This window comes from Squalius cephalus, assembly GCF_949319135.1.
Source record: "Squalius cephalus genome assembly, chromosome: 6".
In the NCBI taxonomy this organism is placed as follows: Eukaryota; Metazoa; Chordata; class Actinopteri; order Cypriniformes; family Leuciscidae; genus Squalius; species Squalius cephalus.
In genome coordinates this window covers 6,405,384-6,432,797 of record NC_137127.1, presented here as the reverse complement: position 1 = coordinate 6,432,797, position 27,414 = coordinate 6,405,384, and the positions used below count along the sequence as shown (strand labels likewise).

The following is a 27,414-nucleotide window of genomic DNA, read 5'->3' as shown; positions in this document are numbered from 1 at the left end:
ATGCATCAAATTGATCAAAAGTGAAAGTTATAAAACATTATTTACAATTTTTTTTTTACATTTAAAATAAATACTGTTAATTTTTTTTATTAATTCTTGGGGAAAAACATCACTGTTTCCACAAAAAATATTAAGCAGCTCAACTACTATCGACATTGATAATAATAAGAAATATTACATGAGCATCAAATCAGCATGTTAGAATGATAGAGGGATCATGTGACACTGAAGACTGGAGTAATGATGCTGAAAATTCAGCTTTGCATCACATGAATAAATTGCATTGTAAAATATATTAAAATAGAAAACAGTTATTTTAAATTGAAGTAATATTTCACAATATTACTGTTCCTACTGCCTTGGTGAACAAGATTTTTTTTTGTACCGAACCTTTGAATGGTAGTGTATGTTAGTAGCTCTTTGAATTGCCATTGAACAGAACTCTCTACTGATATTATAAGGCAGTACCATCATACCTTTATGATCTATATGTTGGTAGAAGGATACAGCTGACTGAAGTATCACATGTCTCCACTGGCATTTGTCAATAGTCTTGCTCTTTACAGTTCCCTTCTTGGTGCCGTCAAGTTGTAACTTATATTACAGCTGTCTATTTTATCAAACATGCATGCAGATCACTTGGGTTGTTATGCTTTTCATCAAGACTGGTTTGTACAGGAAAATATATCGAAATTCTTTTCACTCACAACACAATTCTGGGCTGTTTCATTTTATGCTTTAAGAGATACAGCAAAATCTTTCAGGTTATGTTGAACTCAATAATAGCGTTACACAATCCAGCAGCTCCATGTTCGAGAATGATCTGCCATTAGATGTCGGTTTCAACAGCTGCCCACCGGTCTTATCTAACTCGAATCTCTCTAAAAGCAGCTCATATTAGCGTGTATATCACAAAAAACTGGGGCTCTCTTAGCATCTGAATACGAGCGGGAGGGCGTATTCTCCTGCCACATCCTAATGGATGCATCTCATTACCAGCTGTGTGGGTGCACGAGGCTTTCTGAGAACCGCAGGTTGTGTGTCATTGGCTGTTAATGTATCAGCCATATCACATGTTGAAAAGAACTACTATGTACCGTGGAGCTTGTATAATAACCCAACTTCTATACATTATGCAGATTGTGATGACAGATTGTGCTGGACACTTGACACTTTTATTTATTTGTAGGTATCATTTTGATGCATCAAAGTTTACATTTTTTGAGACTTTGGTGCAGAACTCATTTTGCACTGTTTTTGCTGTAATATGTAGTATGCTAGTATGCTGTAGCATGCTATTACTTTTCTAAGCAATCATACAATTTTCATATGTTGGAAAACAAGCAATAACATCCCATGGACTTAAACCTATGAGCCAGAATGTTATGAGCACCTGCCTAATATGCTGTTTATCCTGCTTAAACATTGCTGACCCGCCGATGAATGGACTGAAGGTGTCCTGTGGTATCCGGCGTTAGCAGCAGATCCTGTAGGTTGTGAGGTGGAGCCACCGTGGATCAAACAGGGGTGTGTTTCCCAAACAACGACGTAACTCACTGCTTAACTACCATAGTACGATGCATCATTGAAGAAATCAACTAGCTAGTCACGACTGTTTCCCGAAACCGTATTGTCGCAAAGTGGTCGTTCAACCACGTTAGTTTATGACGTCACGCACATGGTGGAGTAATAACTTCTTTTAATGAATCTGTTTGAGATCGAATTAACACTAGATGTTTTGCTATAAATTACAGACATGGCATCTGAGGACTATTTCTCATTTTTCCCAGTTATTTTGCTTTGTTTCCAGATTCAATCATAGGCTCGTTCTTAGTAGAGCACGTTCGCACAAAAACCGTGCTTTAAATCTCTTGACAAACTAAAAGACGTAATTGACAATTGTTTGTATTCTAAATAAAAGACACAGGTTGTACTGAATGTTTGGCTATTTTGCTCAAGATAAGGATTTATTAAGTCCACATATCATGCAAACTAGAAACTATGCTTCTAACCACAGAGCTGTCGTTTCAACTACACAACTTGTTGTTTGTGAATGTTCGTTAGAACGATGGTTTCGGGAAACACAGACTCGTTGAACTATGCTGATAACGATGGAACTTGCGAACATAGTTGGCTAACGATGCTTTTGGGAAACGCACCCCTGGTTGGTCCAGCACATCCCACTGATGCTCAATTGGATTGAGATCTGGGGAATTTGGAGGCCAGGGAAACACCTTGAACTCTTCATCATGTTCCTCAAACCCTTCCTGAACAATGTGTGCAGTGTGATAGAGTGCATTATCCTGCTGAAAGAGTCCACCAGGGAACACCATTGTCATGAAGGGGTGTTCCTGCTCTGCATCAATGTTTAGATTGGTGGCTCGTGTCAAATTTACGTCCACATGAATGGGCGGACTCAGGGTTTCCCCGCAGGACATTGCTCAGAGCTTCACTCTCCCTCCAGGGGCTTGTCGACTTGTGCCACAGACCTTCTGTTGGCTCGGACCAGACGGGATAGCCTTTGCTGCCCTTGCGCATCGATGAGCCTTGGCCGCCCAACACTCTGTCATCGGTTTCTAGTCTGTCTCTCAATTTCCCTGATATTCGATTCATCTGTGACTGGTCATAATGTTTTGGCTCATCAGTTTATAATGACTGACTGTTCAATCTCTGCTGACCTCAGTCTTAGAGATATGGGTACCAGCCGTTTGTAAGTTCTTTCTTAAATTGCAACGTAAAGTCCACACTAGGGGCTTAGTAACTACTAGCTAATTTGTAACTAACTCTGTACTTTATTCCGTTGCACCATTTGTTCGCAGGCTTGGGAGGGTTACTTTAAAAATGTATTCCGTTACAGTTACAAATTACTTCATAAAAAAAGTATTCAGTAACGTAATCCAAGTACTATAATATGAAAGTAATGTAACTGATTACTTTTGGATTACTTCAAGGTCACGTATATAAATAAAGTTAAAAAAAAAAAAAAAAAAACTTTTATTTATTAAGAATTTGGCCTTAACACATTAACACAGGCCTGAATATATATTTATGTAAAGGGCTATACAGACATCTAGTGGCTAATGTATGGTATTACATATTATTTTCTTTTATTTTTAACAAATTTTTAACTAAAAAATAAAAACACATTTAATTTTTTTTACACAATCTACATATTAGTTTATTTTAAAATAGGCCTACATGTTGACTAAAGCCGTGATCTGGGAGGGTTACTTTTTTTTGCCTGACTGAACTTGTGGCGTTGGCAGTGGGAGTTCCCCTATGTTACCTAGACAGCGAACATCCCGTTACGTGAGAAAAGATTAAGAAAGGACATTTTGGGTACTAAAAAAGCTACCCTCCGAATTTCTACAAAATAGCAGCGGGATTTCCATGAATTAAAAGCGATTTTACCCGCAGGCAGCGTCGTTTAGCAGCAGTAATTCAATCTGCATGTGAGGAGATTGTAGACAGCTGTTATTTGCACATGCACCAGCGCGTGGCACACGTGAGTCATTACTGGCAACAGAACCAGGAACTACTGTATAATCAAGCAGCGCTTAATATGTGTTATTATGCCAAAATAATTATTGATATAGTTTTAAATGAAACCATTGTAATCCTGAAAGTATTCCCCCTTTTTTCAAAATGTAACTATAATCTGATTACTACGTTTTTTGACGTAACTGTAACGGATTACAGTTACTGGATTTTTGTATCCTGATTACATAACGCCGTTACATGTATTCCGTTACTCCCCAACCCTGTTTGTTCGTAAGGCAGAACGTTGCTAGTAGGTCGTAAGCTCTCTGTAAAGTAATGCGTAGTCACATAATATGACGTTTAGCCTCTGATCCAATAGCAGCCTTCAAATACGTGAGCAGAAGTTGTGTTGAAATGCCGCAAATTTCAGTTTATCCTTCATTCTAACTTCTTTTGCCTCGCGTTACTAACGCTAAAAATAAGTTTCCATTAAATACGATAGCCTACTTGAGAATAACTCATGAATAACAGTGTTTTTATATGTAAATAACAGTCATAAACTGTATTTGAAATTTAATTGATAAGGATCAATCAATAAATATTGATACAAACAACATAAGATATTACGTTTATTGATTATGACTGATATTTGACATGGACCGATGCACACGACGACGGGCTGTTTAGGACGGGTTTGTGTTAAAGAGCCGCTAACAAAGTAATCTTTTCACATAATGTTCTCTCTCTTAAAATGTAAGCGAGTGTAAATGTCAGCATTATCATATATGTCTAAAGAACTGAAGTCTGTCAGGTAAAAGAAGAGCTTATTGATGCAGTCTGATATTTTATTCCAACCGTTACTCCTGATCGGAGGCTGCCGTAAATATTTAGTTTATACGTAGAGTTACGCTTCAACTAAGTTTAAAGGAGAACTCCGGTCAATTTTAACATTGAGCTCATTTTTTTGTAAATTTGGAGTGCTGTCAGTACAGAGAACAACGACAAAAATCGGTGTTGCCTACACCGTGTTATCCTCTTTTTAAAATTTGCACCCTGTTGACTTCAATGGGGCAAGTTTTAAACCTGCTTTTAGCCTCTTAACATCCTTGATGTGTCATTACAAGTGCCCAGCCATGTGAGTGATTCACTCCAAATTTACAAAAAAATTAGCTCAATGTTAAAATTGACCGGAGTTCTCCTTTAATGGTGCAACGCAAAAATATTTAGAAGTGCGTAAGTCGTAACTTAGTGTCCATTTACGTCAAAACTAAGCTAAGTTGTAACTTATGCACATCTGGTGCAACCGGCCCATGGAGTGGGCTAGTTTGACGTGGTGTCCTCAGGCCCTGTATGGGGCCCCAGAGGCCACTTGACATATCTTAACCACCAGAATATCCCAGAGACCAGTGCTATTTTTAGATTATTTATATAGTATTATAGTATTTAGTTGCTGTTATTAAGTTTTTCCTCTAATATTTATATTTTATTTTATATCAGTTTTTTTTTTCAGTTACCAAAAATGGTTTTAATAGATTTAGTTTGAAGGGTAAGTTCACCCAAAAGTTCTGTCATTAATTACTCACCCTCATGTCGTTCCAAACCTGCAAGACTTTCATCTTCAGAACACAAATGTAGATCTTTTTGATGATTTATATTTTTAGGCTAGCTCGGAAATGCTTTTAGAAATATTCTATTCTGCTAAACCATGCTGATTCTTTCCATGCTTTTACTAAGAGCCACTGAATAAAAGTGCCGGAGAGGTTTGAGTGCCCGAAGCACGTGGATTCCTCAGATGTTATGAATGTGCTATAAGCACAATCTGTTTCTGTTTCTTTTGTATGTTGGCTCTTTGTATGTCTGGCCATCTGTTCTTAGACTCCAAGTGTGAGAATCGTGCTGTGAGGTTTCCTCTGTTGACTCTACCTCTTATGCAAAGACTTCTGATTAAAACTGATGAAAAAGTACAAACATATATGTCATACAGGTTTATGTTAATGTTCAGGTGTTATGGGAGTCTGGCTTATGGCATTTTTTTTTTCTTTTTTTTTTTTTCTCTTCTTTCTTCTTGTGTGTAATATGGGCCATTATTCACGTGTCTGAAATAAAGAATAATAATAATAATAATAATAATATGTATGAGAATAATTTAGGAATGACAGAATTACGTTATATTTTGTCCTTCTGTTTTTATGTTTTGACACACTTCAGACGGCTCAAGGTCAGACTGTAATGACAGTTATGCAAAGCACAACTTTCGTTGTTGTGTAGGCAATAGATCTTGTTTACTAAAAGCTGTGGTTTCCTTTGTAATTATGCCAGCTGGAATCGGGAGATGAGACATTTTATCTGTAAATGCTCAGACAAAGTTTTCAGTCAAGCAGTAGTTTTGCCATAAAAGACAGATAGAACAGATTTAACACTATCTAAGATTAAGCAGCAACTTGAATCAGCTCTGATTATTTTAATATTGACGATTATAGAGGACACTTTTGGCCACGACTGAAGAGGAGCCAAAAGCAGTGGTTCTGTCCTAGTTTGCCAGGAGCCTGTGCTTCTGAGCTTTGATTGCTGGAATATATTTAACTCTTTCCCCGCCATTGACGGAATTTTCCGGCTTTCCGTGTTTTCACTGTTATAAGGTAGAGGGCGCTATTACGCATCTTCTGGAAGAATACAGAATCTCCTGATCAAAAGACATGTGAAGAAGAAGCAGAAACAAGCTATAGCATATGTACGCAGATGTATATGTAAAATAATGTGATCATCAGCATTAAACAGCATATAAATCAAAACCGCCTAATGTTACCGAATGACATGTCGACCCAGGACGAGCTACAGGACTGTGGGGGTGTTGATGGACTCGATCTACTCTATCTATGTTTTGATCATCATTCTGAATCCAATCCGAGCATAGTCTCTGACAAAAACGTGATTTTCTCAGCTTTTTTGCTTTTTTTTAATGAAACTTGCCCACATTCAAGTGTTGAAAATAATAAGAAGAACGCATTAAGCTTGAATAAAAGTTTTTTTTGTTTGTTTTTTTTAAGCAAGAGGCTCTGTTCTTTCTTTTGATATATTGCATGTTCAGATATATATATATAAAAAAAAAAAAAAATTTGGGGGGCCATGAAAATTTCGTGAAAATGATCACAAACGCAGGAGCTGACTGGCAACTTTTTTCAAAAAATGTATAAGAATAAATATATACGGTTCAAAAGCTTTGGCTCTACCATTTTTTGTTTTGTTTGTTTTTTCAAAAGAAAATAATACTTTTAGTCCGCAAGGAGGCAATAAATTGATCAAAATTGACAGTCAAGACATTTATAATTTTGATATGTAGAATATCAAAGCAGTATTTATCAGAAATATGTTTTAAAAGGTATTTGTCAGTTTGCTTTTTGTTCATAAGTTTTGTTTGTTAAGTTCATAACCCAGCAATATAACCTGCCTGTTGAATGCCTTGAATGAATTGTATTTGACATTTCAAATATGAGCGCTGAAGGGAAAATTCATTCTCTGTCTAATCATGGGGAATTATACTTGACACATCACAGCAACTGTAATTTACTAAAAGCTTTTTGAAGTGAGCCTGTGATATTAAAAACTGGTACTATGCATTTCTTGTGTGAATTAGTAATGGACAGTGTAGTGTTGCATTGGAATGGTTGTCAATCCAGTTCCAAATCCTAGTGAGTCACTTCCTACTTCCTACATAGTCAGCTGACTTCTAACAGCCGTGGAACCTCATAAGTGACCAATTTGTAATTTGAAGTGTTCTACATAGACAGCTAGACACTAATATTGCTCTGTATGGGAGACTTAAAGGGATAGTTCACACAAAAATGAAAATTCTGTTATCATTTTCTGTGGAACACAAAAGAAGAGCGGTTGGTTGTTTCTAACAGTTTTGGTCACCATTGACTTCCATTGTATAGACAACAAAAAAGTGTTCCAAAGAAGAAAGAAAGTTTTATAATGACATAAGGGTGAAAAAATAATGAAGGAATTTAGATTTTTCTTATCCCGTTTAAGCCACAATTAAATATCACTTCTTTTCTGTGTTGAATGAAATATTTGTTTATTATTAACTCAGGATTGAAGTCAGGCCTATTAGTGATCCTTTGGAACTGTCCGAGGGCTTAAACGGCTAGTCATTCATATTTAATACTAGCCACATATACCCTTACCAATACCCCTTTATCATGGTAACCATAATTTCCAGTAAGATACCACAGTTCTCCTTCAAACAGTATAAAGTTTTAAGAGCCCGTGGTATTTTTTTAGTGCCAATGGTGGCTAAGTTACTCTTGTAACAATACAATACGCTGTAACTGTTGTAACTGTAATATCTATGATAGTTTGGTGGAAACTTAGCATTGTCAGTTTAGGGAAGGATAACTTTAATGTCAAACTCCTGAGAGCAGTGAAACACACTGTTTGTCATTGATGTCACCATGCAGAGTTCCAGTCAAATGTCATGTTGTGCCACCGGCTAAATGCATCATATGCTAGCATTCAACTATACTAGCACTATGACTGAGACTTCTGATCACAGAGGATTTCACCTTTACACTGATTCTGAAAAACATCCTGAACTTCTACCCTTTGACTTACCATTATCAAGCAGTAATAATATAATATGTGACCCTGGATCACAAAACCAGTCATAAGTCGCACGGGTATATTTGTGGCAATAGCCAACAATACATTGTATATGGGTCAAAATGATCGATTTTTCTTTTTTGCCAAGAATCATTAGGATATCAAGTAAAGATCATGTTCCATGAAGATATTTTGTAAATTTCCTACCATGAATATATTAAACATTTATTTTTCTGAGTGAATGCAGCACAGTTGTGAACATAAATGGACAACTTTAAAGGTGATTTTCTCAATGTTTTGATTTTAGATTTTCAAATAGTTGTATCTCCGCCAAATATTGTCCTATATCCTAACAAACCATACATCAATGGAAAGCGTATTTATTCAGCTTTCAAATGATGTATAAATCTCAATTTCAAAAAATGTACCCATGTGACTGGTTTTGTGGTCCAGGGTCACAAATGGGTAATTATGGAGAGTATGGATAATTAAAATGGGGTAAGAGAGACGAGGTAAAGCTTTGTTGTATGGTCCTAAATGTGTGGTGTGGTGTCGTCTAAACCAGTTGTCCAGTCCGGTCCCCGTTCACACAGTGTGAGTCCTGAATATTTACAGGAGGCAAGTTCAGTTATAGAAAGCGGTTATCGCTCCCGTAAACAACTGAACTGTGTGTGAACGTAACCGTATTAAAGACTCAACTACAGGTCTGACAACCGTAATCTGCTGCAGTGTGAACGTGAACGTGAACGTGGCCACAGATATTTATTTAAATTGCAACTTTGTGATTTGCTAATCACACCAAGCAGTGGCGGCTGCTGCTATTTCGAAGAGGGGAAGCTCATTTTCGGCCTACATCATAAAAATTGCCCATTTATTCATACGCAAATTTATTTATACGCAAATTCTGCCCTACGTTCCTTTTCAAGAAAATGCTCTGTGACCCTGTCGTACCAACTAGGCGTCTTTTCCAGTGACTTGACCAGTGTCCTCTCAATGGCCAGCAGAGTTAGGTATAATTGTATAAATGTAATAATATAATAAAGGTATAAATAATAATATAATAAAGTATAATAATAATACTACTAATAATATATTTTTTAATTATTTTAATTATTATTTTTTAATTATTACTAATAATAATATCAAAATTATAATAAGCAATAATATAATAAAGGTATAAATGTATAATAAATGTATGAGAAGGAAATCGAATCAGCCGACCTGCTATATGTAACTGATTCTGAACGAACTCGTCTTTGAGATGAACATTTTCTAACGCATTTTTAGTCAATAAAATGTTAACACAATAGTACATATTTGACCATTAATCTTTTGACATTATAGGGGAAGCCGAGCTTCCCTTGCAGTCTTAAAGAAATCCCCACAGACACCAAGCCATGTCTTGATTTCCATTTAAAGGGGTGGTATAATGCTCTTTTCACAAGATGTAAAATAAGTCTCTGATGTCCCCAGAGTGTGTATGTTAAGTTTCAGCTCAAAATACCCCACAGATATTTTTATATAGCATGTTAAAATGGTCACTTTTTAAGGGTGAGCAAAAATGCACCGTTTTTGTGTCTCCCTTTAAATGCAAATGAGCTGCTGCTCCCGGCACGGGGGCGGAGCTACAACAGCTTGTGTCCTGAAAATTTCTAAAACTTTTTTTGTTTATGTTTAAATTTATGTAGCTCATGTGGAGTTAGCTATCTTCTAGTCATTGATTAGCAAATTCTGTCATGATAATCTATAAATTGCATTCCCGGGGGCGGGGTTTATGTAAATTTTAGGGTTAGTGATGTCACTAACCCGGGGGGAATGTGGTGTAGTCTCTACCAGCCGTTTGTTGTAGTCCTTAAAAAGCAATTTCTTAAAAAGAAATTATCTCCCTTTGCTTTGAACTTTGAGCGTCGTAACTTTGCAGATGTTGTTTATGCTCAAACAGCAACATTACACACTAACTAAAGTTAGCAAAGTCAAATCATAATCAACCACCCCTTTAAAGTGTGCATCACTAATTTAACGTATCGAATGTAACAGTTAATTCCTCAGAGAATCTGCTGTACCTGTTGAAAAGCATCATTGTGCTCTCCTCTACAGGACTGGTGGACACATGCTGAAGCAGCCACAGGCGAACACACGACCCTCCAGCACTGTTAGTGAAGCCTCCACCACCGTCACCTCCTCCACTGTGGACACCACGTCAGGATCAAAGGTCAGAAGCTAGTCAGAGAGGGTAGGAAAACACACCTGGGATTGTGTAGAGATAGAAGTAGAAGACAGTACCTCTGCTATATTGAACGAGACGAGCAAGTTAACGGTGCAGAACATTCTCCATGCTTGTTTAGCATCTGTTCTGGTAATTAGAGTGCTTATTCTTCTGGGCTGCGTGACTATTCCCCAGTGCTGGCGACACAAACACAGAGCCCTTGACTGCCATCTCTGAGCAGACACTGAACATCCATGAAACGGATCGGGATTCGTATTGTGAGTGATTTGGTGCATATCTGTGCAAGGATGCATTGTTTGGAATGTGATGCACATGAGCTGAATAATGCTTTTTTTTTAAATGTATATTTAAAGATATAATCCACTCAATAAGTACAATTTCATCATTATTTATTACTGTTCCAAACTTTTCCTTGTGAAAAAGTATACTTTAGCAGAATTTTAAAAAAGAGTATTGCAAACTTACAGAAATAATACACTTTAAAGAATATACTTAAGTGCAAACTGAACTGCAAAATTAGCAGGACTTCAGTGCATCTTCAAATCTAATATCTTAATTACTTCTATTGTCTTTGAAATATGGTTAAATATACTGCCGAATGTACTGACAAGTATTTATGATAAGCTAAAATGTACTTGAATGTTATTTCTGTTTAAACTTGTATGTCTTGCATTTCAATATATTTGTAATTACTTACACATTTGTAATGATGTTGCAATTTAGTACATTTAAAATAGTTTAACTTTAAATATAATATCAACTACTATGAAAATTATAGTCAAGCACTTTACATATGCATATCTGACAGCAGCCGCATCACAAACCACAAGCCTTAAAGGAGCCGCCACTTAAAAATGTATTATTTCAGACAGAATGTGGGTTTAAAATATCATTATTCCACACACACATATATATATTTCTGCAAAAAAACGTAAAAATATAATTTAACCTTAAGGAACATATTACAATAATAATAAAAAAAAACATGCCCCCTTTAATATGATCTAATATTATTTATATATATTATATAGGGGACCTTCAAATATTGTGTTGGACGATGGTGGCCATTCGAGTCAAAAGTTTAGGAACGGCTGATCTAAGGAATTAGACCTTTGCTAGATAAAAACAGCTGCTGTTTGATGCTAACTTATAGCGCCATAATGGAGGCTTTGGTAACATTGTAATCATCATTATGTTATTTTACCTCTCAGAATGCATGTGCAAAAATATCTGAAGTGTACTTGTGACGGCTGACTGCCATAGTTTGATTAATGCGGAGAGATGCAGAGAAACGCACCAGCAGGAACGCTGCCCGTGTCATCTCCTGCCTGCGTTCGGACTGTTCTGGATGAATGATTGCTCGTAGCTCTTGTCGTTGGCAGTGACGGCACGCAATGGTGATATATTAGGCGTATTAATGCATTGGCTTGTGTGATTGGCTTACGTTCGTTGCTGTGCCCACAGAATGCCAGCGATGGTGTGTAAGATCAGCTGTGCACCCCTGGCAGATGCTCTAGGCTAATGTGTGATGAATGAGCTTTCAATCCCCCTGCTTATCTTCTGTGTGTGTGTGTGTGTGTGTGTGTGTGTGTGTGTGTGTGTGTGTGTGTGTGTGTGTGTGTGTGTGTGTGTGTGTGTGTGTGTGTGTGTGTGTGTGTTGGTGTGTGATATAGGGATCCAAGTCCAGTGGAAGGGTCCATAGCTTTGGCAAACGAGATCATGCCATAAAGAGGAATCCCAGCGTTCCTGTAGTGGTACGTGGATGGCTCCACAAACAGGTGAGAGAATTGATCAATGAGGTTGTTTATTGATTAACCAAACATTGGCTTTCAAATTATACTTTACATGAGAGGTTTTTAGACTTCCTGGTCCCAAAACCAGGAACTCCTAGTATAAAATGCCAGATTGTCTCAGTAACACTTATAATATATGACTTCCACCACTGTTTGGGGTTACATTTTTTCAAAGATTTTTCAAAATGATCACGTGACACTGAAGACTGATGTAATGACTGATGAAAATGCAGCTTTGCATCGCAGGAATAAAATATATTGAAATGGAAAACGTATTTTTTATGAAATGGTATTTTTTAACATATAAATGCAGCCTTGGTGAGTAAAAAGACTTTTCAAAGTTTTGAATGATATTACTATATTATTCAAAGTTCAACAGCTCATAGAAAGAAAGTTATAAGTTATAGTTGGAAATCAGTTAGAAATGAGTTAATAATTAGACATGTCATTGTTTTATAAAATAGATTTTCATCTTTTGTCTGGAGTTTCTTTATAGGGACTTTCACGAACCCATAGTTTAAAATTATAGCCTTATATCATGTGACAGGAATGCAGAATTTACACGTGCATTACATATAGTAATGTTGGTGTTTCAAAACCTAGTGAGCTGCCCAAGAAGACCAAATCATTCAAAAAAAAAGTGGGACAAGGTTTAAAACCCCATTGACCACACATCTGAATATTGGGGGAAATATTCAGTGTCTCTCAAAACATAAGTAGTGGTCACAGCCCCGCTGGATGGCTTTTTTTGGGCATCATAGGCACTTTTGGACAGTTGAAAAACATATTTTGAACGTTCAAACGCATCAAAAAGCTGTCTAGATTGGCAGCTCATTTGGTTTTTCTTTTTGATAGCCAGCCAGTGAGTTTTACAGACACAAACACACATGAACACACAAGTCTTTCATGGCATGAAAACATCAGGAGTGTATTTACATGAATAGTTTTTGATAATAGACTTTGAATAAACTCTTTAACTGGAAGTGAAACGGTGCTGTCATAGGGAATTGCTGCGAATTGCCTTTTTGAAGTGTGTTTGAAGTGCTGTCTTTCCCCATCAGATGTCTTCAGCTGCCTGAGGGTGTGTGTTTTCCCATCAGTGTTTGTGTTGCTTTGTACTTTCAGGACAGCTCAGGGATGCGGCTGTGGAAAAGAAAATGGTTTGTTCTGGCTGATTATTGCCTCTTCTACTACAAAGGTGAGTGTCTTCACCAAACATCAAACAGAATCACATTTACACATGGACATTTATGCTAACTTTTCTCCCAGATAATGATTAGTAATAGCGTTATGGTCGTACTTGTGAAGTCCTACTTCAACAGATTGCAAACTCAATCTTTTTTGCTTTGGACTGTCCCCAGAGTTTAACATGACACATTTAGCAAACTCTGAAAGTAGATAACTCAGGGAAAGTAATATGATGTTTTTGGGTTAATCTCTCTCATATTTATGCAGTTTCTTGGATCACACCAAACCCTCTCTGGGAATTCAACATGCTAATTCAGCTGACTCAAACCGTGTTTGTGTTGTTATAAACAAAAAATAGCCATTACAAAAAATAAGTATACTTTAAAAAACATTATTTTTATTAAATACATTTAAGTTGAATTAAATGTATATTTTATGTTGTAAGTATACTTAAATCAGTGTACCAGTAGTATACTTGTACTACATAGGACCAAATTGGCTTAAGTATACTTTTAAGTGCACTTTAAGTGTTACAGTAATAGACTTGAGTACACAACTAGTTTACACCTACGTTTTTCTATGGCAACCATACTTACATACTACAGAATGTACTTATTATAGTAATTACAATAACTGGGTAATAACTAGGTACTAACCCTGAACCATGTAGTTACCTTATATTACCAAGTATTTTCTTAGGTAAGTACACTGTAAGTACATGCAAGTACACTTACTGTAAAAGAAAGTGCAAGTGTACATTTTTCTTTATATTTGTCAGAATAAGCCAAGCATACGTGCATATAGTGTATCTCTGATAATTACATAAAAAGTATACTCTTATTTTTTGTTTAAAATAAGTGTTTAGTATAGCACAGTTGAATAAACTTCCTTTTCGTAAGAGAAAGCTAAATTAAAGGAGTAGTTCACCAAAAAAAGATTTATTCTGTCATTATTTGCTCACCCTTATGTTACAGTACCTCAAATCCTTATGCTGTTGTTTATGCAACACAGTAATTGGTTACACAACTCTTACCATACAACTTATTCTACATATTCTACAGAACATATTCTGATAAAAGTTTCAATTAATCATAGGAATATATTCTGATATCTTTTATTTATTAACAAATGAATAACTGCAAACGGAAGATAACTGAGTAAATACACATTTTTGGGTGAGTTATCTCTGTTACCGTCAACTTTATTTCTTGTATCAAATCTTCCCCCCCCCGCCCCACCCGTGTTGCCATAATGTGATGTAATCCTAATTTTCCAGTCAGTCTGCTCTTCCCAGTCACAGACCCCTCAGCTCCCTGCTTGCTCAAATGAAAGAGAGACCTGGCTCGGTTTGCAATCTCTCCTTCAACCAACCTTGAAGTATTTTTAACCCATTATGTCCTAATCGAGCCACCCTTATCGCTTGTCAACCCACCACTCGATCTCTGTTTCAGACACACCCACACATAAACACACTCTCACTCCCACTCACATCGGTGTCACCAGCGCGCCACTGGAAAGAAATGGTCAGAGCAAATCAAGGAGGCTAAACTTAAATGTGTGAAATGTGATGATGTTATCAGAGTGGTGTGAGAAAGACAGGTCAGAGAGTATCACATGCCAGGAAGGAAGAAAGACACAAAGTCAAAACCTGACTTGTTCCTCAGTTGGATTGTTTTCCCCCACAGACAGTCGTGAAGAGTCGGTTCTGGGTAGCATTCCTCTGCCCAGCTACACTATCGCTCCTGTCGGGCCTGAGGATCACATTAGCCGCAAATATGCCTTCAAGGTAAGATCTCATTTTCATACAGATAGCAACACACTTTCAAAAGAATGATACAAAGTATTCTTCACTTCAAATTGCAAGGATGTTTACTTCGGTATCACTTCACAGTTCACCCAAAATAATTTCATTCTGTCATCATTTAATTATTTACTGTCTACTAAATATACTAGTAAATGAGAATTTAAAGTGAATGGACTGTAGTTGGGTCAAAGTTCACACAAAAATGAAAAATCTGCTATTAATTACTCACCCTCATGTCATTCCAAACTTTATTTAGAAAATATTCATCTCCAGTGCACGTTCATGAGAGCACCACGACACATGCATGTTGTGTTGATGTGAGAGCAGTGCGTGAACGTGCATCGGAGATTCACATTTTGTGGCAAATTATGTTTTTTTAGTGCTAACAAACACTCGTGTCACTTCATAAAATTGCGGTTAAACCACTGGAGTCACATGGATTACTTTTATGATGTCTTTACTACCTTTCTGGTGCTTGAAAGTGGTAGTTGCGTATACTGTCAGAAAGCTCACAGATTTCATTAAATAGATTCTGAAGATGAACGAATGTCTTACGGGTTTGGAATGACATGATGGTGAGTAATTAATGACAGAATATACATTTTTGTGTGAACTAGCCCTTTAAACTAAAGTGAATGAGGACTGGAGCTTCTAAAATGATAGATTAGCACCAAAAAAGTATCATTGACTCTTTACGCACTTTAGCCTTTTTAAGTCATATAATAGCTTTGGGTGTAAAACAAACCTGACGTAATTCGATTACATGACCCCCAGTGTTGTCACACTTAATTAAAACTATTAAAAATATTTTTTGTTAATAATAAAACAAGATATGAGTATTAGATGAAAAATGCAAGCTTAATTCAGAATTCATGTTGCCTTGGCTGAAATAAGTCAAGTTTAAGTACTAAAATTACAGAACAAAAATTGAAATAAAACTAAATTAAAGCTAAATTGAAATATTTAGGAAAAAAAATCGAATTATCAAAACTAAAATTCAATAAAAAAATTCGGTTTCACTTTATTTTAAGATGTCATTGTTACAGTTTAATTATATATATATATAAGTACTGAGTAATATTAAGCAACTACATGTATAGGGTTAGGGTAGGATTAGGATTTGGTTGAGGGTTATTTGCATGTAATTATGCATAATTTACTCTTATTACTATAGTAATTGCATGTAACATATGTAACAAGGACACTGTAAAATAAAGTGTTACCAAAATTTCCTTTTGTGGAAGAAAACAAGTCGATGATGACAGGATTTTCATTTCCATGGTCTATAACTGTTGTCCCAAACAGCCGTTCAACCGAAGTAGCCGTGTACATGTAGTTATCACAAAATAAACATTTGTCAGGGTGATACGGGTTTACATTGTGCTAATGACCCTCTGACTGTAAATACTCCTTGCTTATTCATCTCAATTTTCTTGCAATAGCTGCTTCCTGTTCCCCAGTCAGCTGTCTTTCTGTTTTGTTATGTGCAATGGCTAAATCCATTGGGTCACTGTGCAGTTATGAATGTGCATGCTTCCTTATCTTGCATGGCTTCAGCCTTGTGTAGAGAATGCAGAGAAGATGCATGTAGAAAATTCCACATACTTCAAAATACCTAAAATCCTATCTAAAAAGTTCAGTTGCTGCCTTGTGTTTTTTTTTAGTATAATCAAATTGGCTGTGCAAGTCGATTCAATTCATGTGGTCTAGTTGAATCTCATATAACTTAAAAAAGGAAGTTGGTTAAAGTATCGGAAAAACATGTTGCCATGCCATGATCATATCTTTTTTTTTCTTAAAAATCAACCTTCTAGTGCACTGACAACACAACATGGGTATTTTCATTCAGTTTAGAATAAATATTCCCCATGAAGGCTGTAAATTTGACATTATTCAAGCTGTTTTTATACATATACAGCTTTCTTAAGTGCGAGTGTTTTTGTAGGCAAAGACTTTAGCAGTGTTTTATGTGGATTCATACCCTGCAGCTTGTGCGGTTCATTGTTGTCCTCATGGTTCATGACACAGAGTGAATGTATGGGTCTGTACTCATCCTGAGGGCAACAAGGTTACATAACCAGTCTACCTCTCTCTGCTCATCTCCTTCCTGCCCCTGTTCTCAGCTAGAGAGAGATTTTTACAAACGTGGGAGCAGAAGGAAACTACATTCCAGTTTTCAAGAAGATCTTAATGCTTAATGGTTTAAAGTGCAAGTTGATCTCAGTTTGCACTTTGCAGCACTCCTGTTTCACTTTTCTTCCTTAACGGATAGTTTACACAGCCTACGGTGTCACGTCTTCCTCCAGGAGTGCTGTTTACAAAACTGTTCACCCTTCTGGCGAGTACCCAGCTAACAAAATATGTTCTAAGAGTGTTTTGCTAATGTTCCCATTAAAGGGAAAGTTCACCCAAAAATGAAAATTCTGTCATTAATTTCTCACCCTCATGACGTTACAAATCCGTAAGACTTTCGTTCATCTTCAGAACACAAATGAAGATCTTTTTAATGAAATCTGAGAGCTTTCTGTCCGTTTGAGCTTCAGCAAGAACCAATGAGGTTTGTTCTCAAGGTTCGGTTGAGCTTCTGTTTATTTTCGCTGATCAATGTGAATATGTGAATAAAAGCCTAAATTCAATCTGTCAATCATATAAAGCGATCAAGTCTCTTCAGAAAATTTGGACTAAACCGCTCAGTTCATATGGTTTTGCGATCTCTTTATGAACTTTTTGAAGCGTCAAAGTGGTAGTTGTGTAGCTGTCAATGGAGGGACAGAAATCAGATTTCATTAAAAACATCTTCATTTGTGTTCTGAAGATGAACGAAAGTCTTACAGGTAATTAATGACTGAATTTTCATTTTTGGGTGAATTATCACTTTAAATTCTGAAAACATTTATACAAAAACATTTTCATGCCAACATTTCGAGAACATTATTAAAGATCAGATAACTCTGAACGAACCTTTTGTTAATGTTACCGGAAGAGCGTTTGTTCATGAACTTGATGACCTTGCCAGAACATTAGCCAAAGTTCTGAGAGCACTCCCTGTTAGCTGGGTATCTAGTAGTTGTATCATACAGTCCGCTGAGGGTTAGGGATCATTTGCCGTAATCTTCACACAAGAGAGAATGTTTACCTTGGAATCTGGATGTCGATTTTCAGTATTAAGTGACTCAGATGGGCAGCAGAGAGTCTGTAATCTGTACTAATCCTCTATGAAAAAGAAGGCTTACTGCGGTGAATTCTGCTCAGCCAGCAATCTCACCCCACATGCTGGTGCACAGACACGGCCGAGTGACAAAATCTTTCACTGATTCGATGATGAGCTTCTAGATATCGGTACAAAGGTGGAAAAAAAACCCAGGCTGAAGAGCTAAGCAAATGTATTTCTCTTATGGCTTCTTTCTGTGGGCGTTTGTGCTTTGTGTTTCAGGCTGTTTTGCGGTCTGGCGTGCTGTTTTGTGCTCTTTCACTCCTGCTATTTATTTGTGTCACCCTCTTATCTTGATTGTGCTGACAGTCCTTAAATTATACTCACAATTTCCCAGCACTTGTATATATCCTAAACAGGAAAAGCCAGTAAGTGTTGGTTCAGGTGACCAGTCATTGTCCTCTATTTGCTGAACTATGTCCTTCTTCTGTTCCCATTGGTGGGCTTCCTGCCTGTGATGAGTGACTGACAGTCCAGAAAGGCTCTGAGACACATTCAGCATCATCTGTAAATAGGTACACTTTTAACTCTATGGCTTCTCTACATTAACCACTGGCATGTGCAAACTCTTTGAGAATCTGTGTGGCTTTTCTCACTGACAGCATTTCCTCTTTTTGAGTTGTTTGAAATGATCCTTTTCAGGAAACGATATCTACTGGAAATGTAAGAGGTCTTAGGATATAGCTGATTTTTTTTATTCTTTATTTGCATAAGAGACTTTGAAGAAAACTGAATATATCAGATAATACTGTAATGTTTGTTTTTGTTTACTTAGGGTTGAAAATAGGGAATTTTAAAATGGTTAGTTCCAGAACAGGTCATGGAAATAAATAATATCTTTAGAAAATGGATTATAGAATAATTTCCTTGGTGTGCTCAGCTCTAAAATATGTTTTGGGTCATTGCACTCTTTGTTATATTCCAAGTATCCTGTATAGAGGACGATTGATAGTGGATTTTACCGATGATGATAACTAGTTTGGACCATACTGGCATGGCATGACTTCCTATGAAAGCCTATATACTGATTTTTATCAGTAAAAAAAAAAACGTTTTTTTTCCTGAAAGCCCCTCTTTTCTGTTCTGTGACACATAAAATCAAAGCTTATATAATATTCAGGAATGGAGAAGGAGCTATTCTGTACTGTGACGTCAATGTGTCATGCAAAGAAAAGGGATTCATTCAAAATATAGGCTGGCAAAACCAGCAATGCAGGTTTGAGAGGTGGCGCTCCGACACAGAGGTGGGTAGAGTATCCAAAAACTGTACTCAAGTAAAAGTACAAGTACTTATAGAAATATTTACTCAAAGTAAAAGTAAATAAGTAATAGTTACTTGAGTAAGAGTAAAAAAGTATAGAATGAAAAAACTACTCAAGTAGCGAGTTACTAGTTACTTCGGATCATATAGGCCTATATATATTGTTCGCACACCACTGCGCAACAATACACACAAACTACAACGGGATGGCGGGTGTTCATAAACTGTGAACAATGGTAGCTTATTTAATGTATAAATTAATGTATATGTCCAAAAGACGGGTAATGTCATACTTTCTAGTAGTGCTATCGTGGCCTAATAATCTGTTTGGTTGTAAAATGTATTACCTGAGTGAAATGAAATCGAATATAGGCTAGCGTCCTGTGGAATCATTCATTCACAGACAGCTTACGAAGATGTTCAACAAATAAAGATCTTCATCGCTGGCAAAAATATGATGCATTTGAAGATTTGCTCTCACTGACTGTACTGTAGGTCCACTGCCACTTCATCTAACGCTTTTGATGTCCTTAAATCTTCCTGTTACGACTCCGAGTCCAGTGTGAATTGAAATCGCTTCAGACGATTCAGTGCGTGCAGGAACTGAACAGATCATTCAAACTGATTTGCGAACCGATTTAGACAGATCTAACTTGTTGTTTGATGAAGTCTTTGAACAGAATCGACTCAAAAGAGTGATTCATTTGTGAATTGAGCATCGCTCAAGCCCAGAAAAAAGATACAGCGCGCTTGGAATAAACTACGCATTTAACAACACATATTGCATTAAAATAAAGTAACGAGAGGAACGTCGCCCAACGTAACGAAGTAAAAGTACAGTTTTTTCATTAGAAATGTACTCGAGTTAAAGTAAAAGTACCCACATTTAAATCTACTCTTAAAAGTAATATTTTTCCAAAAAAGTACTCAAGTAAATGTAACGAAGTAAATGTACTTCGTTACTACCCACCTCTGCTCCGACAAATCTCGCGTCAATCACGACTTGCTTTACGGCACGACGTCACATACATCTACAACATATGAAACGGCCTCTATGGAAGACACTTCACGCATTTCAGACGTGAATCATGGCAGAGTCGACGAAGAAAGCGCGGTCGGAAGAGTGCAGAGATGGCTCTGCGTGAGTGGTATTTACGACAGTAATGTTAAATACAAGTACTCCACAGCGACTCTAGGGGGCGCTGTTTGAGAAAAACGGAAACTGCATAGTGTGCCTTTAACAAAATATCGCAATACATAACAGGTATATCCAATGTTTTTTTGCTTCTTAGCAAAGAACAAGTATATTGCAAGTATATTGGGTCTTTGAATCACGTTGGGTCTCTTGTACGTAACGTGTGTACGAGTGCGAGCATGCTGTTCACTTAACGGCCACTGGTTTCGCTAATAACTAAATTCTAAATAATAGCCCCTTTAAATAGTTTTCTAAGTCAATTAGTTGAAATCGAATTGAATCAAATCAAATCTCATTGTGAATTGGGAAAAAACATTCCTGAATCGAATCGAAAACAGCCCTAATAGACAGATTTGCCATACACCTTACTAGAGGACAAACTCTGATTACTGTATCATAGATACAGATATGAAGATATGCATATTTCCAAGTGGAGTCAATCCACAGATATTCAAAGCTCTCCTGTTGTGGTTGTAAGCAAACAGGACTGTTAAACAAACGTTTGCTGTACCAAGGCGCTGCATACTTATAATGGATCATGGGTGACATAATGGAGAATGCTATTAATGAAAGCTAAAAGCATCTTCAAATAGTACATGCTGCAGGGTGCCAAAACGAAAGGAAGAAGCATGCTATTGTTAGCTCTTTGTTTTGTTTAGTCTCCAAGTGTGTGTACACAGCTGTGTTTTTGTGTGCACATAGTTTTAGTTTGGATCATATCAATAAGATCTGAGTAAATGATTTAATAACACATGAAATGAAACTTTTGGTTTGTATTATGAGTATCACTGAAGGCCAATGTACATTAGCATATTTGAGCTAGGATCTTTCTTCAATCTTCACTGCCGTTCAAAAGTTTGGGGTCGATAAAATGTTTTAATGTTTTTGAAACAAAACTCTTATGCTGACCAAGGCAGTTGATACTTGATACAGCATTTATAGAAATAATATTTTGTTTCATATCTTTATCATAAATTATATATATTCTAAATGTCTTTACTGTCATTTTTAAAGCATCCTTGTTGAATAAAAGGCTAAACCCTTAAACTTTTGAGTGAACATGTAGATGTAACATTTTCTGTGGGCATATATTGAAGAAAAAAAAATGATAGCAAATGCTGATTTATCATACCTAACTTACCAAATAAGGCACTTTTAAAGTGTTTTTATGTTCATACACATTCTATCGAAGTTAAAGGGATAGTTCACCGACATTTTGAATTATGTCAGCATGTTGTTCCAAACCTGTTTGACTTTTTTCTTCCAAGGAATACAAATGGAGATGTCTTCAACAAATATTCATGGGATTATTTTTCATATATATACAGTGAAAACACACAGTGACCAGAGGCTGTAAAGCTAAATGTCACCATAAAAGCCTTCAAAAGCTTATTGGGGAAAGGTCATGATCTACTGAAAACTGCCCTAGGCCATATGAATGAAACTAAAGGCCTTTGACTGTCAGCAAGTTTGATTATAAGGAAGTATACATGAAATATGAGAGCTATGACAAGATTTTTTCCACTTAAATGTTGGTTTGTCACAGAAGGATTCTAGTGGACTAGTTGCATGCACAGTGCATTTCTGTTCGTTGTAAGGAAAAGAGCATATGCGCATTCATCAGAATATCTCTTTTTGTGTTCTATAGAAGAAAGACAGTCAATGGTTAAAAATGACATGAAGATGAATAAATTATGACTCTATTTTTACTTTTATGTGAACTGTCACATAAAGAATACGATTCTCATTTGTCCTAAGGTTATTTGACTGGTTGTTGGATGGTTATGTAGCCGTGGTCCAGACCCCCTGCATGACTCAAACGGATCAGCCATCTGTCTGTGCTTCCCAGCCTCACTGAAGAGCTTTCCCTCAGTGGACTATTAAAACACAGGCAGAAGCTTAACACCTCACTGCTTGCCTCTAATGAGCCTGTCATGTAAACACGCGTCGCTTCATGCGTCTGTGTGTCGTGTTGGGCTTTTTGCTCACGCTGAGAGAAAAAGAAAGAATTAGTGAGGAAGAGAGATCAGATGTTTATAAATGACCTATAATTGTCTCTTTGTTTCATGTTACGTAATCGAATGCAGCAGAAGTTACTCTCTGAATCTATTTTTAATGAGGAAATTGCAGGTTGAGTTCATGTTAATTACATAATTACAACAGTGTCTGTGCCCTCCTTTTGTATGGCATTCTGCCTTCAATATATAGATATAATAAATTCTGTGTATATATATATATATATATATATTATATTACAATAGTATATTATAAGTATATATTACAATCCTTTTAGTAACGTACATGAACATGTGCATCACAGACACTGATATGTTTCACCAAAACATAACATTTATAACTTATTCATTGTAGCAGTAGTGGAGCGGCTAAGTGCTTATGTTTGGCAGAATCGTTCAGTTTATGATACAAGCGTGAAAATTGTCATGAGCAGTCTCCATGGGTCACTTGACAAGAAAATTGTCCGAGCCACTTGAAATTTCAAGATGGCGGCCATTTTTCAAGATGGCCGACACCTTAGTGGAGCAGTTAAGTGATATAGTGGTTTATTTGGTGATACAAGCATGAAAATTGGCATGAGCAATTAGGCTCATGCCAATTTTCATGCTTGTATCACCAACTAAATGATTTCTTAAGCCTAATTGCTCCACTAAGGTGGTGGCCATCTTGAAAAATGGCCGCCATCTTGAAATTTCAAGTAGCTGTGGGTGGCTTATTGTCTAGTGACCATCAGAGGCTGCTCATGCCAATTTTCATGTTTGTATCACCAAATAAACCACTATATCACTTAACTGCTCCACTAAGGTGTCGGCCATCTTGAAAAATGAAAAATCTTGAAATTTCAAGTGGCTCGGACAATTTTCTTGTCAAGTGACCCATGGAGACGCTTGTTTTTCACGCTTGTATCATAAACTGAACGATTATATCACTTATCCGCTCCACTAGTGCTCTTTATACAAGTAAACTTGTCTTTGCTAATATGACTTTTTTTATGACCTATTTTAGTATTTTCAAATGTCTACTCTTGTTGGGGGTGTGTGGTACTTATTGTAACCTTTCATATCATTGTTTCTGTAGCTTTGATTACATAACTGATAAGTTATGTTTAGTCGGTGTGTATGTGTGTTATCACAGTGTGGCCTTGGCTTGATCATCGTTCCGCATCTCGTCAGTAATCTCGTCTGCTGTGTTGTGTTCCTTCACGCCTCTTATTATCATGCTGAAATCTCAGATGCTCCTCTGGCCAATACTTATCTGCTGATGCAGTGTTTCTCCTTTTCCCAGGGCTGGGCTGATTTTAGTGCTTTCTCTCTTGCAGGCTACACACACAGGGATGCGCTCCTACATTTACAAACAAAGCTCTGTGATTGGCTCACAGGCGGAGCACACTGGGATGAGGACGTACTATTTCAGTGCGGACACGCAGGAGGACATGAATGGCTGGGTCAAGGCCATGAACCAGGCGGCACTGATGCAAACCCATACAGTGAAGAGGTCAGTGAGTCACAAAACTTTCCTGAATCATTTTCTTCATTAGTATTTTGTTCTTTCTGGCTAGGACAAGAATGGAGAAGAATGTACTTAAAGGGATAGTTCACCCCCAAAAATGAAAATTCTGTCATCATTTATTCATCTTCAAGTTGTTCCAAACCTGTATGAGTTTCTTTCTTCTGTTGAACACAAAAGAAGATATTTTGAAGAATGTCGGTAACCAAACAGTTGATGGACCCCATTGACTTCCTTATATATTAAAATATAAGTCAAAGGGGTACATTTTTCTCCAGATTTCTATAATAGTACTAATAAATTGAAATCAATTTTGTTTAAATTTCATACACTTTCATAAATTTCATACACAATGTTCTACCGCTAGCCATATTTTAATCATGTTCATACTTTTAAAGTGAATAAATGTAATTGTTTTTACAATGAACAGATCTATGCTGATCATAAGCCATTTGAAAAAATGCATTTCGAATTATTTATATTTTATTTTATTTGAATAAAATTAAGATGTAAATAGTTAGAAATTTTATGTGCAGTTAAAATACATAAATCTTAAATTTAAGCCTCTTTCTCTCTCTCTCTATCTATTTATATTTATTTAATTATTTATTTTTGATAGCAAGAAAATCAAGCTTCTGGTCTTTACACCTGAAAACAAAACAAAAAAGTTTTTTCTTAAATTTTCTGTTAAAATCTAAACGTTAATTTGCTGCTGTTGTTTCATTAAAATGATGACAACTGACTAATGAGTGACATTTTACAGGTCCTCACTAGTTAAAAGGGCTTATAAATCGCTGAAACATGGTTGTATTTAAATCTAGTGTTTCTGTGATGGGTGTTTAGGGGCAGGGCCAGAGAAAAGGCCAGAGAAAATATCATTAACCTGATATAAAATCAATGGATGTCAATGCAACGTCCTCACTAATGGAGTGAAACAAGCGTGTGTTTGTGTTTAAAGGAGTACTGTTGAGTGCAATCTTCACCAGCTTGTGTCAAGGGATGTTGTGTCTGTAAGTGTTTGTCGGGCCGTCAGTCTTGTCGACTGACAGCGAGTCTACAGTGTGTCTTGTTCTGTCACTGCAGAAGAGCAGATGGGGAGTGAGCATTGACTCAGCTTTCCGTCTCTCTGCTGTCTGGGCCGTCAGTCACTGAGTCCAAGCTCAGCTCAGATGTTGGTTGAGTGCTCAAGTAGACGAAATGATCAAAATACCCATCCATCCCTAGTTTACATACTCCAAACATGAATGGGAAAAATCGGGTTAGGATTGTTAGTCCCAAACACAAGCTACGGTTACATGGACACCTTTTGTTGCAATCGAAAATAAATGAATTCCAATTGATAAATCCAAACGTAGTGTTTACATGAATGCTAAATAGTGATCGGATTGATGTGCACGTTTATATGTCACAAGCTTTACATCGGAATTGATTTTTTAAATTGAATATACAATATAGTATATATATAAAATAAAGTTTCCCGCTGTTTGCACATACTAATCATTCTCCTATATTGCTTCTTTTCTTTGTATTAAAAATCTAACTTAATATTTATCTATTTCGGTTCCTAATTAGGAGACAACGAGCACATGAACCGTTTGTGCCGTTCTGCTAATATTTATAACAGTAAAAACGCCCCTTCCCTCGCCCAGAACAAGGCGTTTGTGGATGAGTCAGAAACAAGGACTGATGTGACGTTGTCCTGCTCCACTTAACAGACGAGGAGTGGAAGGAGAATGTTAGAATGACACGACACTCATTCAATAACAACAACTCAGTACTTTCCAGTTTCAGGTTTCAATCTGATCGAGTGTTTACATGTCCTCTCGATCGGATTAGAAAAGGTTTAATCACCCCTTACAATCTGAATTAAATTTTAATCAGATTTGGCCTGTTCATTCCGATTGAGGTGCCGACTGTGCTACTGGTCCGATTACAATTGTCTTATTAGGGTCCATGTAAGCGCAGCTAGTGACAGTGTGAACGTAGGCTGCATAAACATGTATATGGTTTAGCCAGTTTGGCCATCTCAAAAATCGATGTTCCACTTTGTCGCGCGTAATGCTTGATTTCCAATTTCAGCCACTAAAGCCTGAATAGTTTGCTATCTCTGCTGGTGATGTCGTTAACCAAGGTACCAAATTGGGATCATGGCTGGATTTTTGAGTTGTCATAGCAGCCCAGCACTAATGAGACCAGGATCAGCTTGAGTTGGCAGCCAGCAAGGCAGAAAATTCGACTGTGATAGTCCAGGATAAAAACGTCATTTCTTTTCATAACTCTATTTAGAGACTCATAGACTGGCTTTTCATTCTCTTTCATAGAGGCTCTTATGTTTGTGTTTTCATTTTCTCCTTTGTCAGAGTTGTAGTGCATATACTATTTGTTTTGGGATTGGAATGGGATCAGTCATTCTTACGCCTTGGCGTTTAATGTCCGACTGTAGGAATGTGGGAGTCATATTCTCTGAGAAACTGTTGGCTTTGTTTTGTGTTCAGCCAGTTTGGGTATTTGTATGAGTCCTCTGAGTAAATCATCTGCAATACGCCCATGAAGTGCACATGCAATTTGTTCCTAATAGTAACCTTTATTTAGATAAATCATACACCCTTGAGAAGAAGTGCACTTAATTGTATTGAATCTACACTTTAAATCTTAAAAGTGTATTTAAAAAAAAAAAAGCTGGATATGCAGATAATATAATATTAAAGAGATTAAATTTTCCCTGTTTCTTAACACACTTAAATAAATCTTAGTAATAATGTCAGTTCTGTCAGGACCACTATCGTCGAATACGAGTGACAGTTAGCAAACAGTTTGGATTAGCGGTATGGTTCAACAGAACCAACATGAATGCATTGCAGATATCATTAATTCAAGATGTTAAAGTACAGCATAATTCGAGCCTGTTTAAATTCAACCTACTTGACACGCGAGAACAAACCTCATTGGTTCTTGTGCACAGCTTGTTGAAATATTGAGATCTGATTGGCCAATTGTTATTCATTGTTATTCATAGTTTGTAAGTTATCGTACATAGAGATTTTTTTGTGTCTTACATAATATACAACACTATAAATCATAAGGGGATAGTAAGGGGCACATCCTCCCTCAAATCAAGCACTGGCTAAGGT

General features: G+C 36.7%; 1 protein-coding gene across 30 annotated transcripts in view; it reads left to right on the top strand.

Moving 5' to 3' along the window:
- The window catches only part of plekha7a (pleckstrin homology domain containing, family A member 7a), a 95,912-nt gene that overhangs the window by 36,723 nt on the left and 31,775 nt on the right, over positions 1-27,414 (top strand). For 14 of the 30 annotated variants that reach the window (XM_079875046.1, XM_079875042.1, XM_079875040.1 and 11 more), the window contains 5 exons: positions 10,180-10,294; positions 11,983-12,087; positions 13,228-13,300; positions 14,976-15,076; positions 24,096-24,271. In XM_079875046.1, the coding sequence (XP_079731172.1) occupies positions 10,180-10,294; positions 11,983-12,087; positions 13,228-13,300; positions 14,976-15,076; positions 24,096-24,271 (570 nt within the window). The other 16 variants (XM_079875047.1, XM_079875044.1, XM_079875029.1 and 13 more) reach the window with 5 other exon arrangements.